Source organism: Sinocyclocheilus anshuiensis, unplaced genomic scaffold, assembly GCF_001515605.1.
Source record: "Sinocyclocheilus anshuiensis isolate Anshui unplaced genomic scaffold, SAMN03320099.WGS_v1.1 scaffold3086, whole genome shotgun sequence".
Taxonomy (NCBI): domain Eukaryota; kingdom Metazoa; phylum Chordata; class Actinopteri; order Cypriniformes; family Cyprinidae; genus Sinocyclocheilus; species Sinocyclocheilus anshuiensis.
The window spans coordinates 62625-80333 of NW_015539962.1; the positions used below are offsets into that span (position 1 = coordinate 62625).

At 36.5% G+C, this 17709-nt stretch overlaps 2 protein-coding genes across 9 annotated transcripts in view; one reads left to right on the forward strand and one right to left on the reverse strand.

Annotated features, from left to right (window-relative positions):
• Positions 1-6889, reverse strand: part of tp53i11a (tumor protein p53 inducible protein 11a) — a 38015-nt gene extending 31126 nt beyond the window's left edge. For 3 of the 8 annotated variants that reach the window (XR_001634087.1, XM_016484190.1, XM_016484191.1), the window contains exons 1-2: positions 6707-6802; positions 4206-4316 (exon numbers count right to left, since the gene is read on the reverse strand). The gene's annotated coding sequence lies outside the window, so the exon portion shown is untranslated. Of the gene's footprint in view, positions 1-3725; positions 3815-4205; positions 4317-6506; positions 6552-6706; positions 6803-6853 lie in introns of those variants that run through there. The other 5 variants (XM_016484195.1, XM_016484196.1, XM_016484192.1 and 2 more) reach the window with 4 other exon arrangements.
• Positions 6890-15525: 8636 nt separating this feature from the next.
• Positions 15526-17666, forward strand: LOC107687055 (serine/threonine-protein kinase pim-1-like). The gene is made up of 6 exons (XM_016484200.1): positions 15526-15593; positions 15704-15754; positions 15877-16252; positions 16761-16937; positions 17064-17173; positions 17619-17666. Exons 3-6 carry the CDS (start codon positions 15901-15903, stop codon positions 17628-17630), a joined length of 651 nt encoding a protein of 216 aa, XP_016339686.1. The 5' UTR covers positions 15526-15593; positions 15704-15754; positions 15877-15900; the 3' UTR covers positions 17631-17666.
• Positions 17667-17709: the final 43 nt, after the last annotated feature.

Consider the following 17709-nt stretch of genomic DNA (forward strand, 5'->3'; position numbering starts at 1 on the left):
ACAGCTATGATATGAGATTAATGACCCATGCCATTAAAATCTAAGAACATTGAATAACATCTCATGATATTTGTAAAAACGCTGAACTGACCAAACCAGAATTTTCAGTTATCACAGCAATAATTTGATTCACTCACAGTGAATTTGTCTCCCACACTCTTCCTCCCCGATGCTCAGAGCAATAATAAACTAAGCCGTTTGCTTACACTAGCTGGATAACTTCAGCTGAAATAAGCCATCTCTGAACATGAACACCAAGTTAACAAAAGAAACTGTTCAACCATTAAATTGCAAGCCTACCTCTCAATCAAATTTTAACAGTATCAAATCAGTATCAAATTATAGCCTATTTTAACAATTATTCAGTGGTGACTAGAAAACAAATCATCCTGCTGCCTTCAACATGTCTGGGTTCAAATCTTCAGTGCCAAAAGTAGGTAAATGCCCATTCCTTGAATTTCCTGTAAAGTAAAGATTTTGCACACAGCCATCAAGCAAATAATCATAATGCATTTATAATCTTAAATTGATTCTGGGTAAACAGTTCAGCCTGATTCCCTTTTCTCTCTACAAGTGTGTTAATTGGTATAAAGTTCAATCAAATACAGAATAACATCTGCAGTCATTCCTAATTGACTGACATTCTTGTGGGGGAAAGACATAATATTTCAATGCACTTGCAGCTATACAAAAATGCTGAGTATTTAGCCAAATCTGCTAAATGTAGACAGTCTATGGTTATAAAAATAAATTAGTACATCTAAATATTTAAATGCCCTTGCCAAAGAGGTTGCTGACAAAGACCCCCAAGGCTAATTAGGTTGGAGAATGAAAAGCCCTTTTTGCTGCTGTGCAGTCATCTGTGTCGGACAGTTAAAGGGTTGAGGATGTTCTTTCCATGCCATGTGTGGGGAAAAATCAATTTGGTTTATATTTAAAGGCTACAGCCATTCTGCACTTTGCTTCACAAAAGACCCTTTGCATCTGATTTCACATGGTTAAGTGGAATGAAGCCTCCCATGCCATAGGAATCTTCATATCTTAGACGATGGAGTATGTGGAGGGTCAATATAGAAAGATAGATACTTTATTGATACAAAGGGGAATTTAGTAAATCAAACAATTGCCCTTCCCAATATGTGACAGGCGATCAGCTGAAATAGTAAGAAGTACTTCACTGTGCTCTTTGAATGAAAACACGGCATCTGCCACATCAAAGTCAAAATGATCTGCAAAACAGGAAGTTAACCTCCAAAACCTCTAAAATTCTTCTGTGAAGACTGTAACATCCTTTAATAAACAGAGTAAACATTAGCCAAATAAATGAAAACATTAGAAACCAAGCATCACATAAAACCATCATTTATCATTAACCTTAATCGATCCGCCATCTGTGTCTCTATTACTTTACAATATTGGTCATAACAAACCAAACGTAAACAGATGATGTAATGATTATGCTTAAAACTTGTTTAATACACAAGATGCTTATTATCTGGACAAGCTTGGATGCAGCTTTTCTCTTTTTTTTCTTATTTTCTGTGTTTTTATGCCAAATTATCTTATAAAAAGGTAATGTAGTGTAATATGATTATTATGACGTCTAGTGCAAGGACTAAACAAAACTGTGAGGCAAATTTATAGATTGAGACAGATGAGGGCTTTTATGTGGAAAGATGGGAGTGTTTGTCTGCTAAATGCCATGGCTAGGATGGGTGGGGTGTTTGGTGGTGAAGATAAAACTAACATAATTGGCTTTAAACTTTTTCAAAATCTAATTCTAGCAGTAACAGGAAGACAACAGACACTTGTTATTTGCAACTTTGGATGCATATTAGGGCTGCAACAAATGATTATTTTGATAATCAATTAATCTAACGATTATTATAACGATTAATCAACTAATCATCTATTATTTCACTGATTAATCAGTAGACATTTATTGATTATTCAGCTTTTGCAATTAGTTAAATATTGAGTTATACATATTCTAATATTCTAAATTAAGGTAATCACTTCAGCTTTTGAAAGTCATATTATGTAATTACAGTTATACAATTTATTTATGCAAATAAATATATTTGGCACACAAAATGAGATGGCAGAGAAACTCTCTTATTCACCATTTAATTAGCTATATGAAAAAGTAGCTGAATGACACATCATTCTACCTAAAATATCTTTTTGTAAGTCATATGGATAAGAAACAAAATAAAGGTTAAATGATAAGCCATTTTATTTTTGGATAATCTCTCATAAAATACCTTATAGGGTTATGATAATTAAAACAGTCCTCCTGAGCTACATCAAGCTTTGATCTCTGCAAACCAAACTATAACTTTAATTAAATGTTTTTTCCCCACTAATAAAAAGATTTTATCATTTGCTAGCTCCACACTGGAGAGCTGCTTTATAACAGAAAATCAAGTTGTAATTCTAACTGAAAGCATCACTGACTCTGGTTTTTCACGTTTCATAACACTGTAAAGCTGCTTGATTTAAGGCCATCTATTGCATAAAGTACTAACTTATATAAATAAACGTGACGTGCCTGGACTTTACTGGAGTACTGAACTGCAGAGCTCGTGCAAACATCCACATCGCTGTAATCAGATGCGTTTTAAACTGCTGCTTTCTCACCGCTGTCAGTTTTTGATGTGCTTATTTTGTTATTGAGAGGAAAGCGCGCAGTATACTGTATATTTACATATTCATCCAAACGCCGCTCAGCAGCTTCAGGTTCGGCTGTTTGCTCTGAAGCGCTGAATCTTATTCTTTTGAATTGCATCAGGAGAGCTGAATTACAGTCTTGCACTACAGCGCCACACTGGTCAAACCGCGTTATTGCAGGCTCTTACATTAGGTCATATGAGATCAAACGACTACTCAACAACAAAAATATTTGTCGACAATTTTTTTATATATACATATACATATACATATATATATACATACAGGGTGTGATTTGTGAAAAAAGCAGGGGGGGGTGATTTTGAAAAAATTTTTTCAGAGAAAGGCTTTAAAGTAACCTAATGTTAGTGTAATCTGTTAACAAAGCACATCATAAACCCGTCTTTTTAAGTACCAGATAATGCCATGTCACAAAATGTTTTTAATACGACTGAAACTGTAGGCTATTTAACGTGATCACAATTTAATAAAAACATTAGGCCGATTAATTATTTAATTTCAATGGTTATCCAAACAACGAATAAATTATATAGGAAAGTGAGCAAAGAACATTTACAGGATCAACAGAGCTTTTTGAAACTCCGAATCAGTTAAACCATTGCGTCACAAAATGATTCACTGTTTTGAAGCACTCCAATCGGATCGCATATTGGGACTTCAAAGCGCGTATCGCGAATCCTTTGATTCAGATCGGGACTTCGGTGCTGTGCGCGGGATGTTTTTTATCCCCACCGGATATAAAAATAATTCAGCAGAGGCAGGGATGCATAGACCAGAGGGGGGGAAATCCCCCCCCCGGCAAACATATAAATATATATAAATATATATATAAATGTATAAATATATACTTCACTAGTCTTGACATACTACAGGTGAAACAAAAAATGTGCCTTCTCTACTGTAAAATAATTCCACAGACAGCCCTCACACTCCTAACCTTATACCTACAAATTTACCACTGAATGGGAACAACGTTTCCTTCTGGCCCGGGGTTACTGATGATCCGGTAATTTGACTAAGCACAGAGCCATTACCTCAATCAGAGCTGTTAATGTTTCACTTCATGAAGCACAGCATGCATCTTCCTCAGTGATTCAGTCCAAGGCCTCACAGAATCGCTTTTCTACAGCAAAAGGACACAATGTCTAAAGAGGCTTTAGGAAGCATTTCATTCATCTTAAGTGTCCTGATTGTATTGACTCAAGTGACTCAATTAATTATAATGAAATTAATGCAATAAAACAGTTAGAACATTTAATCTGGCCCCTGACCTGTGTGGTCATTCAATAAAAAATAGATTTTCCATCAGAACAATTCAAGCTTGAAGTACCACCTTCATATTTTGCTTGTTTCACCTTAGCCGTGTCTTTCATATTTTTCTTAGATTTAGAAGAATATTAATGGTAAAAGTATACAACTGAGATTTTCTGAAAAAAAAAATCTAATAACATTACTTTTTATAAACATGCCATTGTTTTATAAACATTATATAAAAAAAGATGTAAACTACTTACTTCTAATCAATTAAGATGGACACAGAATTTAAAATCCCACTCTCTGAACATATGGTCCAGCGTCTTCTAGTAAAATCTCAGATACCCATTCCACCATGCATCTACAGAGAGCTGAGGAACAGAGAAAATGATTAATTAATGTGAAGCAGGTTAAAGAAGTCAGACAGAGCACAGGGGACTGACCCAATTAAGAGTGTTTCCTGTAATGTACATCCATATGGTGAGGAACGTCACATTAGGTGCATTTCATTTAGAAGCTACAGTAAATCTATTAAAGGCATTGAAAAGTATTACCATTTAAGTCTTTACTGCAACACAGTAAGCCTTCGGGTTCTAGGGTATGACTTTATCAATCAATGTTTGTTTTATCAGAAACATATACGGTATAGTTTATCAATATTTCATCTATATATAGCAAAATTTGTTCTTCTCAATGACTTTGCATCCTTGACATGAAAAATAAGAAAAACTGCAGTATCTAGGTGCTGAAACCTGTCAGATGGCACTGTGGTGCAAAATGATATTAAATAATTATTATTAATTTAATAAATATCCTTTACAAATGAGAACAGCAGTGTTTTCTATTTCAAATTCAAAATCCTATTTACAATACTGTTAGTTAAACAACTATTAATTAAACATGTTGTTATTTGCTCAACTTGTGGCCGGCCCATTGGCCTCTGCATAAAACTTGATTAAATAATTGATATGTATCATTATATTCATCACCATGCAGTGTGGATGTTTTAAACCATTTTTTTCTTGAAAAGTGACTAGGGTCACTATCAAACTTAGTTACAAACCAAGACATGTCTAGATGAGAGTGTCATTAGGTTCAATTGTAGGCTATCTGTGCAGTGTAGAGGGAATTTGGATCAAATAAAGTCCAAATAAACATAACTACACATTATTTCAAACCACTTTAAAAGCAAGCAAAATGAGATCTTGTGACCAGTTGTTATGCTTACCCTCTTAAACCCTGTCCCTAATACCACTGATGCATTAAGTGCTTTAGATACGATTCTGTGCTTCTGAAAAATAGATAAGGCTGTTAACACTGGTTTCGGTGTTATCATATAAGAAAGTGTAGCAGTATACAAGACTGGATCCACTGCATAATGAAAACTTCTACATCGACAGCCAATTATAAGAGTAGCGAAAGGAGTTTTAAAATAATGGTAACATTACATTTAGTCATTTAGCAGACGCTTTTATCCAAAGCAACTTACAAATGAGTTCAATAGAAGCAATCAAAATCAACAAAAGAGCAATAATTTGCAAGTGTTATGACAAGTCTTGGTTAGCCTAATGCAGTACTTGAAGACTTAAAGAATAGAGAATGGTGTTAGAGGCCTTTTTTTCAAGAAAACAAGCAGGGAACGAATAGAGTGCAATTGTTAGAGGGTCAAGCGGGGTTTTTTTTATTAAAAAAAGAAAACAAACAGATAAAATAGAACTTGAATAGAGAGTGCTATAGTTAGTGGGTCAAATAAAGACATGTTTTTAGGCGTTTCTTGAAGATGGCTAAGGACTCAGCTGCTTGGATTGAGTTGGATTAATAGACGATACATTAATAGACAACATTTTGTTATTCAATATACTAACTGTCCATCTCAAACTCCTAAAGAAAAAAAAAAGTAGTTTATGTTGAAAAACTGATTGTATAGCATGTCCATAATACAAATCAGAAAGTAATTCTGTCTCCATAACAAAGAGACTACATCAAAACTCTTTCATTTTGCCATATAAATACATACTCTAGCTTAAAATGCCAAAAACAAAAAGTGCAGAGCTCTGCACTGTGAAGGTTGCCAGACAGGAATAGTATAAATAGCCTACTGCAATAAAAAAGACAGTAAAACCACTAAAACATTATAATATCGTAAATATCCAGAATTTTAAAAGCACTTTAGGCATGTACATAGATCAGGCAAAATGCACTAATTTTAGTAAAGAATTGAAATAAAATGCAGGTAGCTTACGCTTAAAACGTCTCAACGTGCCCTCAACAGACCATGTTGTACTGTAAGCTTGGCTTGCAAAATTGTTTCAAACCATTCCCATTGCTTTTACTTACTCATTTAAGTCTCTGTGTGTTTTATTACAACCGTAAAATGTTCGCCAGAGAACGACAAACTGTCCAAAGCCAGTCTATATGTGTATTATGTTAGACGGCAGAGAACACGTCGAGTTTGGAAGACAGTTGATTTATTCACCGCTAACTTTTCAGTGCTAGCCAGTTGTTCTCTTTAGTCTAAAGCTAAAACGGAATAATACTGTAAGTGGTAAGTATTTAATTACCGTAGACGTTGTTTCCAGGGTTTTATTAATCGGACCAAACAGAGAGAAGGTGACTAACTGTGTACACTCTCTTCCTTCAAAAAGAAAATTGTCCTAACACTTTTGCTCTCTTTGAACAAAACAACTGCAATAATGCTTGACTTTAAATGTAGAATTGCAGCTAGCATTTCATAAGAAAGAGAAATCATGATCCATTTTACCTTTTCTCGCAGACAGGCTGTTGCTTGCTACCTTGATGTTGTGCGCCGCTCGCGTGCTACAGTTGTGACAATCGCAAAACCAACACAAGCCGCAAGCACTTACCGTAAGGAATAGAAGAGAATTCGCGCGCTGCGGCGGGAACCTACCGTAAGGAATGTAGCTGACTAAACATTCTCGTCGGCCTCGTAAAATTACAGGTTTGTGTCTCAGACAGTATGCATGTCTCGAAAGGGTTTTCGTCCTCATATGAAGCTGAAGGTGCCATATGGACTGTTTTTGCCAATAAAGCAGTCAATATCTGTCAGAGTATGCCTTTGAGATTGATGACACCTTGTTCGTCAAAGTAAAAAAATATATGTTGTTTCTGTGTGATATTCATAGACAGACACGTTTAGGCACTGCATTGCACACTTTTTTCAAGTGGGATCATAAGCAAAAAGTAGGGCAGAGATATTAAGGCTCACAGCAATTATATTTGCTGTAGTTTGAATAGAGAAAACATACAGTATTTAGTGCAATATTTCTTCTATGAAAAATAACCAATGTTAAAATGTTGTATAGTAGCCTATGTCCTTGCTGGGGAAGAAAAAGAAAGAAAGAAAGAAATAATAGGGATATAGTTCACTCAAAAATTAAAATTCTTTTATCATATTCCAAACAGAACACTGAGAATGACATGAGTAAATGGGGTGAGTAAATGATGACAGAATTTTCAATTTTGTGTGTATTATCCTTGCTGGTTTTTAGAACATGAGTTTCTGGTCCAAGGTGCTCTGCCAGTATACATGATTCATGTTAGCCCATGTTCTGTTATACCCAAGAGCTAATACAAAAATATGATGATATTGGAATTTTAACTTGTGTAATTGGACACTGGACTCAAAATGTCTGAGTTAATGAGATATAGCCCATTTGACCTGACAGAATGTTCTTCATTATTAAAGACAAGAAGGCAGGCAATTTAGTGTGAACTGGTGAACGTGCTGTCTTCAGCATAAATCAAGCCGCTGTTGGGTATCTGTAATTTGTTGTGAGCATCTATTTTATTGTGAAGGTATAAACTGAATCACTCAATCAATTCATGTAATACGACCAAAGGTGCTTTAATCTCTCTCATGAAGTCAAATCTAAGATTTTTGCCTGAGTGCCTCAGCAGAAGCCATTCATCAATGCAGACTGTAGTGAGCTAAATTAATTTGCAGATTGATCAGCACTTGGAAATTTCTCATTGCCGAATCTATTTTCTGCCCCGTGAAGCATTGAATCTCAAGACAGACATTTATTTATATTTCCAAATGCATTTATTAAGTAATAAAAAAGGAAACAAAATCCCTCAGATTAAAGACATTTTCATTTTTGATTTAATTAATGCAAAGTTAATATAGATGCAGTTGGGTATATGCTTTAACTGGTATGGTTGTTTGTGCTTACACTTTTTATATATAGTACAATTTCAGTTTCAAAACAGTACAAAATTAGTTTCTGAAGTGAAGATGTGGTCCAGAACATATAGAATGCACAATTTAAAGGAACAGTTCGAGCACCCAGAAATGAAGATGTGCTGAAAATGTATTCACCATCAGGCTATCCGACATGTAGATGAGTTGAATTCCTTATCAGAAACAGGTTTGGAGAAATTGAGCATTACTTGCTCACCAGTGGATCCTCTGCAGTGAATGGGTGCCAACAGAATGAGAGTTTAAACAGTTGATAAAAACACAATAATCCACAAGCAATCCACACAACTCCAGTCCATCCCTCATTCCATCAAATCCATCATTAAGGCATTTTTAACTACAAGTCCATAATTCATAATAACGCTTCCTTCAGGAAAAAAAAGTCCACCCTCTGTTGTCCTCTCACAACAAACATACATTTGTGAATTACTGGATTACTGTGATGCTTTTATCTGCTGTTTGGACTCTCATTCTGATGGCACCCATGAAGAAACAAACTCATCTACATCTTGGATTGGAAGGGTGTGTACATTTTTTGGATTAACTATTTCTTTAATTCCAAAAAGCTGTCATTCCACAAAAGAGAACAAAAGGATGGAGAAATTTCTAGGCCCAGACAGGCTGGATGACCTGATATAGCTGATGACAGGATATATTGGTTACATTATAAGCCAAAAACAGGACAAAAGCCTAAACATGAGTCTTTTAAACTCATTCATATATGCATTCATTCTGTATGCAGATAGGACAATGAAGTAAAAACTGAAATAACCTGCTTTGATTTCACAGAAAGGTCAATAAAAAGATACGCCAAAAATCTCTCCCATGGTGTTGAACTAGAGATGATCATATTCTCACATATGGATTACTTGCATCCTCAGTCAATTCCTGTCATATATGTAATATATTTGTTTGTCCAGCAGCCCAGTGCAAGTCCTTATCATATTGCTGAATGCTTGTTCCTCCATCTATTCCTCAAATCGTGTGGAAATCTTATCTCCAAAGTAAACCTCACTAAGCCCTTGCTCTCAACAGTAAAACACGGTATTTCTTGTACACAAGACCACAACAGCTATTTAATATTGTGGCTAGGTATGTCTTGTCATGCAGTCCACAGCTTGAATCACATCTTCTCCAATACTGCTCCTCTGAAGGGGCTCTGAAAGGCCCTTCACATGAACTCAAACAGAAATGCTTTGGACATGCTCCTGATTACCTCTGACCCTCATCAAATGCGGGCTGTAACCACTATGCAATCAGTCTTTGTGCATTAGAACGTGCCTGGCCTACACTCTCAGAAATTAAAGTACATAATTGTACCTTTAGGGGTACAATGGCTTGTCACTGGGGCTGTACCCCCAAGGGTACAGCTTTTGTACCCTTGGCATAGGGTACAAATTTGTACCCTTGTGTTTTGTACCTTAAGAGACCAGTTTTGTACCCGTGGTGTCAATTTTGTACCTTTATTTAACAGTTCAAAAATGGACCCTTCAAAAAGGGTACAAAATTGGCTTTGACAGGGTACAATCGTTGACTATAATGAGATTTTATGTATATATATTTATATATTTTTTTTACAGACACGCCAAATTAAAATCTGAATTTATTAAATCCTTTTCATTTTCACAGTGCCTGGCCTACTTGCTCTCAAGAAAACAGGAATTCTTTTAATGATAACTCCCGAATGATGAGTGATATGATATGCCTGAACCGGGTTAATGGTTAATTTATTATAGAAAATATAAAATACTATGAAAAGTAATATGACTGTTTGCATTGCATATGACCTCAGTTAAATTCTAGCCATGTAATAGAATGGAAATTACTGAGCCACTCCCCTGTTATTCTATGCTTCCCATGACACTTCTAATAGATCATGATGATGACTTAAGATGTAAAAGTGAACAGCAGAAAAGAAACATCCTGCCACAGAAGAGGAAAGAAAACCACAGTTTATAACAGCAGTTAGTTAAAGTGCAAAGCATGAATAGATAAGAAAGAGAGCAAAGAATAAATGGCCAGAAGGAACAAACAAATACTTTTAAATGGACTCATGAATCATACAGATGTGAATAATGACACTTTAGAGAGGATATTTATCAGGCTCTGAGCTTTGGTTTGGTTCCTCTATTTCATATAAATTTTTTTCCCATTAAAAAAAGAAATAAATATAATAATTAAGAAAATATTTGTTTTTTAGTTTTTCAGTGCTGTAAAATGTACAAAGAACATGATAAGAATATGTTATGATATCTATCACTCATTTTCACTCATTTAGATTCTTGTAGATTAAAAAATATGTACCTTAAACTGATCTTTTCAACCCACTAGTCTAATGTAAAACATACACCTGAAGAAAAAACATATTGAATTAAAATATATTTGTACAGCATTTGAAAACTCCTGCTCTTGAGACGTTTGAGGGAAACTTATGTGAAAAATTCTAACTGCAACATGACACTGTGAAACAGGATTATTGCAATCCAAGCAAAACAGAGTGACTTTAAATCCAGCAGGTTTATAAAGGCTAAAGTATAACCCATCTTATTACATTAACATTTTCACATTTTTAGAATTTATAGATCGAGCAATATTAAAAGTATTGATCAAAGGTGCATATATATTGTGACTTTCCTGTACTTGTGGACAATTTAATGGGTTCAGTTTAATGTATTTAAGTGTAGTGGTCATAAGAAACCAAAGGCGTCACCATGGCAACAGAAACTCTTGCTGTGCAGTTGTGAGGAGATGGGATGGCAGAGGATCTGGAACTACCATCATTTGAAGCCACAACTTAATGACAACAAACCCATAAATGCAGAATTTAATGTGATTTTTTCATTTACTGTCATTATAAACCTCATCAAAACACTACATTTCCTGCTAGTCATATTGTCCATCTCTAATGAAGTTCTCAGAACAGCCCATAAATAGATCACTACCTCATTTTGCGCTGTTGATTTTGGCATCAAATATAATAGTATTTTACAATGTAATGACCAACACATATTAAACACGATCAAGCCAAAGAAGTCATCTCTTAGCTTTGCTCACTGTAACTAATGTACTTCACAAAAGACATAATCAATTTGAATGAAACTATCTTATTTAACCCAATGTGTGGTCATAATGCATGGTGCTCTTTTCCATAGCAACATTTAAACCATCACAACAACACTCAAGCAGATAGACATTAAATGGCAAATGTAAAAAATAAAAAATAATAAGAGATTCCCTTCAAATCTAAGGATGTAAAAACTTAAAAGAGTTTGTCTTATGGGTTGTTGTGATAAATGTACACAAGAAAGGACAAAATCTTGCTCAGAAAGAGTGTGAGAGAAAACGTTCCACTTCATGTTACAGTCCAGAGGGAAAGTGTCCCCCCAGCTGAGATATAAAATTACCTCCTTCCAGTGTGTTGAGACTTTGAGCTTGCAACAAAGAAGAGAATCTAATTTCCAACTCTTAAAAAAACAAATAGGCCTATTACCCGTTGTTGCACAAACGCAAATGTAGTACCACAGAGATGCATATAAACATATTAACACCTTGACAATGAGTATCGTTTGTCTCAGATGTCACTATCTGCAAGACACAAGACATCAGAAGGATTTACCTCACTCATTTTCTTTCTAAAAAACCATTTTAGGACTACTTCCCAAAAGCATCTGACACAATCTTGCCATTTTGGCTTTGATGTGAACATTTCTTGACAAGTAATTGGTCAGTCCTAACAATAATGACGCATCTTGAACAAGATTTCAAAGCGAAATGACTGTATGATTATTGTATGATTTTGAATAGGATTGTAATCTAAATGTTCACTAACAAAATAGCACCACCAAGTGGACAGTATTGATAATTATTCTTATTTATGAAGACCTGCCTTGGGTGTGAATTTTTCATGTAATCTCAGCCATAACTGTATCAAGGGCGTGTCTACGTGGTGGCACCGGACCCCCCTGAAATTTGGCTGGCCACCCCAGGTGCCCCCCCTACCAGATGTCTTGCGATAGGCTTGTTTTTAGTACATTTCTAACTGCATCTGGCAGTGGCGGATCCTGGCATGTGTAGGCAGCTGCCTAGGGCCGCTTTCTTCTCTTCTTTATACTTAATTTTAGGCGGTTTCTATAGTGTGATCTTAATGACAATGTCGAGAGCGCATAATGTTACGCGATCCATGTGCGCGAGGACGAATCTCTCCACTCCCAAGCGGATTTCCTTCACTCACACAAAACTGGACGTGTGCTTTTAAATATTGTTCCTTTGTGAATTGGCTCTGCTCTCGCTCAGATATTGCGTGTACACGCTCAAACGTTGTCTTCGCATCACTGAAGACGAAGAGCTTTTTTTCTAATTCAGGTGAGGAGCTGTAAAAAGGCAGTAACAACAATTCCCTAAGAAAATTTGTTTGATATTTCAAAGAAGATGCAGGTATATTGTTAGTTCTTACAATTCTTTTGAAATAACCATTTTTGCTCTGATGAGTTTGGGAATACCTCAAACCTACTTTCAGAAGCGAACGTGCGTCGATAAGTAAATACCTGCTGACCATAAAACCTTCATTAAATGCTGCTTTGAGTACACTATATGCAGATATTAAATTCAGATATTAAATACCAAACACTCTAAGACTAATAGGATACGTGCTGTTTCAAAAAAGCCTATCTTGGCCTTTAGTTACATGGATAATACAATGCTTGACCCACTCACCAGAGGTCAAGGCTTTCTAAGCTTTTTCAAAATTATTGTGCTTCTATCACAGTTCTTCTTGCCTTAATTCCTTTAAATGACAAAACCTAATTACATTTCAGGGAAGAGGAGCAAGGTTGATTAGTGTACTTAACTGATTGGATTTTACATCAGCAAACGCCAAAGGTCAATTATATACCAAGAGGAGTATATAAAAAAATATTATAAAATAATGAATAAAACAAAAAATTAGGGCGGGATGTGTTGTTGTGACTTGTCAACTCAGCACCTGTCATTAAGAAGAAATTAAGAAATGTCACATGTTGAATTAAATTATAATATAGCAAGAGTTTTGCTGTAACAGTAATATAAAGCAACTGACCTGACCAATGTTTCTGATTCAAAGACTTCTGAAATCATCCGGAAGTATTCTTGTAGGGAAAAATCTGGTCATAAGGATGTTTTGCTGTTCTCACAACAGTATAACTGGTCTCTGACTGGTCTTCTTGGCATGTACAGTTACAGTACTGTAAGCAAGTAAAACAAGCACAAAACTCCCATTTAATCACGTCTTAATAAGTGAATCATAGAGTGGTTATTCAACCGATTCGTTCATGAATGTTATTTAATGTTACGAATGTTATGAAATTGTTATTAAATGACTGAATCACTCAATTCGTTCAAAAACGGAATCGTTCAAGAAGGAAACATGCAACTGTTCTGCTTTGTTTGGAACTATTTCCATCGGCAAAATAGAGCAAAAACTTTAATATATTATGTTATGAACACACACACACACACACACACACACACACAAATGAATGTATCGAATTTTAAAGACATTTTCGACCTTTGCACTGTAACACTGCAAAAATGTCAATTATCTAGCCAAAAGTTCAGGTGCTTGAGCATCACTTTGGGTCTATCTGTGCACGTGCACGTAAATGTTTTTATTCAAAAGGAACAGGTCACGCACTCCTATCATTCCAGCTGTACACATCTGTATGTGCCTTCTGTGACGTCACGGAACAATTAGAACGTGTCGCCTATGCTAGTATTTAAAGGCTTACTTAGAAGCTCATTTTGTTGGTTGAAGTTTCGGAGTAGTCTGTTTTCAGAGTGAAAAAAAATCTGTTATCATGGGATTGTTTTCAAGACAAAAGGAAGCGTTTAAAGTGGAGCATGCACACGAACCCCAACCCTGTGTGCTGCTCAAATACTCCCCCATCAGGGCGGAAAACCATCCTCATCCTCCTGATGAGACGCCTGGTGGTGCTGATGAGATAGGGAGAAAAGAGGCAGGGAGACAAGAGAAAAACAGCAAAAGGTTTTGGAGATGTCGCCTTCTTCGCTTTTTCCGCCGAAAAGCTGGAAAATACAACCTGGCTAAGACTGAGGAAGTGTGCCAGAATGAGGTGGGATCGTACCGGAGACTTAATGATGGTAAAATCACATAATCACATATACGATGATGGAAGTTTTGATTAAAGTAAGATTCTTTAATTAGGGAAACTTTTGATGTTCTTATGTACAACTGGCCTTTTTTATAACAAAAAAATCACTGGCACACACACTAAAAAAGTACAATAGTACCTCAATGATAATAAAATAACACTTATTGTAAAGATAGCTTTACATTGTTTAAAGAAATTTAATTTTTCAATCACTTTTACTCAGCTTTTTTTTTTTTTACTTAAGTTATTAATATTCCCTCTGTAGGTCAGACTTCTCTACAACACATCCCTATTGTAGAGATTCATGATCACCAAGAACCTCCAGTCTCTGAAGTCCTCCCTGCTATAGAGGAACTGCTGGAGCAGGACGTCCTCCAACAACAGGAGGTCAACACTCCAGCTAGTTTGACTGAAGAGGACAAAGTGGAAGAGCTGGACAAGGGTAAATTTACTGCCATAATCCAGTTCTCACTTTCCCAGTGAATGGATTTATTAGGCCTCATTACCAAACCTGTCAGTAAAAGTCTTAATTCAGAAACAAATTTATTTGGAAATGTTTTAATTTTTTTTTCTAAAAGAGCCCTTAAATGAAAAACTACTGTAATTTGAGTATGCAATATTTTATTCATATTACTGGCATTCCCTCCTTAGATCAGACATCTCTACAGCACATTGTAGAGATCCATCCAGTCTCTGAAGTCCTCATCAGTGCTAAGGAACAACTGGAGCAAGACATCCTCCAACCTCAGGATGTCAACACTCCAGTTAGTTCCCCTAAAGATGACAGATCAGAAGAGCTGGACAAGGGTAAGTTTACTGCCACAATCCAAAACATAACACACGCAGATTCTCACATTCCCAGTTTTTCAAAATGCCACTCTAATTTGAGAATGCAATATTTCATTCATGTTATTTATCTGATTTGATTCATATTATTCCCCTCTTTAGATCAGACTTCTCTGCAGGAAATTGCAGAGATTCATGATCTTGGAGAAGCTCCAGGCTCTGAAGTCCTCCCCGCTGCTGAGGACTTCCAAACTCTAGATAGTTCCACTGAAGATGATGAAGCGGAGGAGCCAGACAACAGTAGGAATAATAAATATATGAGAATTAGAAAATGTTAGTATAAATTATAGAATGCGTAAAAATGTATTTCATGCTAACTGCATTTGTTTATCTTTTAAACAGGCCACATATTCTGGCGATACGAATTTGGGCCCAAGCTGGGTAAAGGAGGCTACGGCTATGTGCATGCAGGGACTCGCTGCAAGGATAGCCTTAAGGTTTCATTTTTTTGCTTACTCTTTTTTTTTTACTTATAAAACTTTCCATACTTGTTCGGTATTCATCTCTGTGCACCTGATAATTGTCAATTCTTTGTTTGATTGAACAGGTGGCTGTGAAAATTGCCGAAAAGACTCCAGATATACCATATATCAGAGTTGTGAGTAGCCTGTGCTCTCTATATTATTGCTTCTCAGTCACTGTTTTCCATTTCTAACATCTTATATTCATGTTAATCTGAGAAACCACCTTCATCTAAGCATCATATGTTCTTTCTTTTAGCCTGGCCATCCCAGTCGCCTCCCCATGGAGATTGGCCTGACACTCATGGCCAATAAGGGCCCCAGTGATCCACACATAATCAAACTCCTGGACTGGCAGGACAACCCAGACTACTATGTCATGGTCTTGGAGCGGCCCATGCCTAGCATGATCCTGTTTAGTTTCGTGAAGCTCCGACAAAGGCTCGAAGAGGGGATAGCACGTCATTTTATGTGGCAGGTCATTCATGCCGCTAACATTTGCTGCGAGCGTGGCGTCTTCCATAGAGATATAAAATTGGAAAACCTCCTGGTGAACCCAGACACGTTGGAGGTCAAGTTGATCGACTTCGGGTGCGGAATGCTCATGAAGGACTCTGCCTACGTGACCTTCAGTGGTAAGTTTTATGATTTGCTAGCAGGTCATTTAGCTCACTGAAACACATCCTGCTGTACATGCTGTAGAAATGCATGAAATATCAAAATCTCTTCCTTTTAGGTACAGAAATGTTCTGTCCACCGGATCCACCGGACGACGGCAGGTACTATGCAAAGCCAGCGACAGTTTGGTCATTAGGGATCCTGCTATTCGTGATGGTGTGCCGACAAAGGCTCGAAGAGGGGATAGCACGTCATTTTATGTGGCAGGTCATTCATGCCGCTAACATTTGCTGCGAGCGTGGCGTCTTCCATAGAGATATAAAATTGGAAAACCTCCTGGTGAACCCAGACACGTTGGAGGTCAAGTTGATCGACTTCGGGTGCGGAATGCTCATGAAGGACTCTGCCTACGTGACCTTCAATGGTAAGTTTTATGATTTGCTAGCAGGTCATTTAGCTCACTGAAACACATCCTGCTGCACATGCTGTAGAAATGCATGAAATATCAAAATCTCTTCCTTTTAGGTACAGAAATGTTCTGTCCACCGGAGTTCGATGTCGACGGCAGGTACTATGCAAAGCCAGCGACAGTTTGGTCATTAGGGATCCTGCTATTCGTGATGGTGTGCGGGTATTATCCAGACGACAAAGACCTGCAAATGATCAGCAAGAATGAATGGTCCAAACCCAACCTGTCACAAGGTGAGATCTTCATAAAAGAACAAAGATGGACAATTTGAATTATACGTATGAAAGTATACAATTTGAAATCTAATTATAAAAATGTGTAACGTATAAGTTAATAATCTCTCTCGTCTTTTTGAACAGAATGCTGCCAGATGATTTGCGATTGTCTGCAGCCGGATCCCCAGCAGAGACTTGTTCTGGAGGAGATGCAGCTCCATGACTGGTTTATGGTACTAAGATTAGAGCCCAAGGTTTGCTAAATGCATGTTCATAAAATCAGTCAAATTTGCTCTAAATGTAGTGTATTTAGATATATAACAGTGATTTATGTTTTTGTTCCAGGTTGTGGAGTAAGACACCAAGGTGAGATCTTCATAAAAGAACAAAGATGGACAATTTGAATTATACGTATGAAAGTATACAATTTGAAATCTAATTATAAAAATGTGTAACGTATAAGTTAATAATCTCTCTCGTCTTTTTGAACAGAATACTGCCAGATGATTTGCGATTGTCTGCAGCCGGATCCCCAGCAGAGACTTGTTCTGGAGGAGATGCAGCTCCATGACTGGTTTATGGTACTAAGATTAGAATCTAATATTTGCTAGATGTTTTTTTTTTCCCATATAATCAGTCAAATTTGCTCTAAATGTCATGTATTAAAATAAATAACACTGATTTATGTTTTTGTTTCAGGTCGTGGAGTAAGACATGGAGAGCGACAAAAAACGACTCCCTGTCACGGAAACTCTGTTGTTTTCTGTCTTCAGTCAGCTTTGCGTCTGGC

Bases quoted from the DNA above. Each gene is read 5' to 3' on its own strand.
- LOC107687055 (XM_016484200.1), top strand. From the start codon at position 15,901: ATGGAGATTGGCCTGACACTCATGGCCAATAAGGGCCCCAGTGATCCA. The intron at 16,253-16,760 runs GTAAGTTTTATG...TCTTCCTTTTAG, and splicing joins TGCCTACGTGACCTTCAGTG to GTACAGAAATGTTCTGTCCA. The intron at 16,938-17,063 runs GTGAGATCTTCA...CTTTTTGAACAG, and splicing joins CAAACCCAACCTGTCACAAG to AATGCTGCCAGATGATTTGC.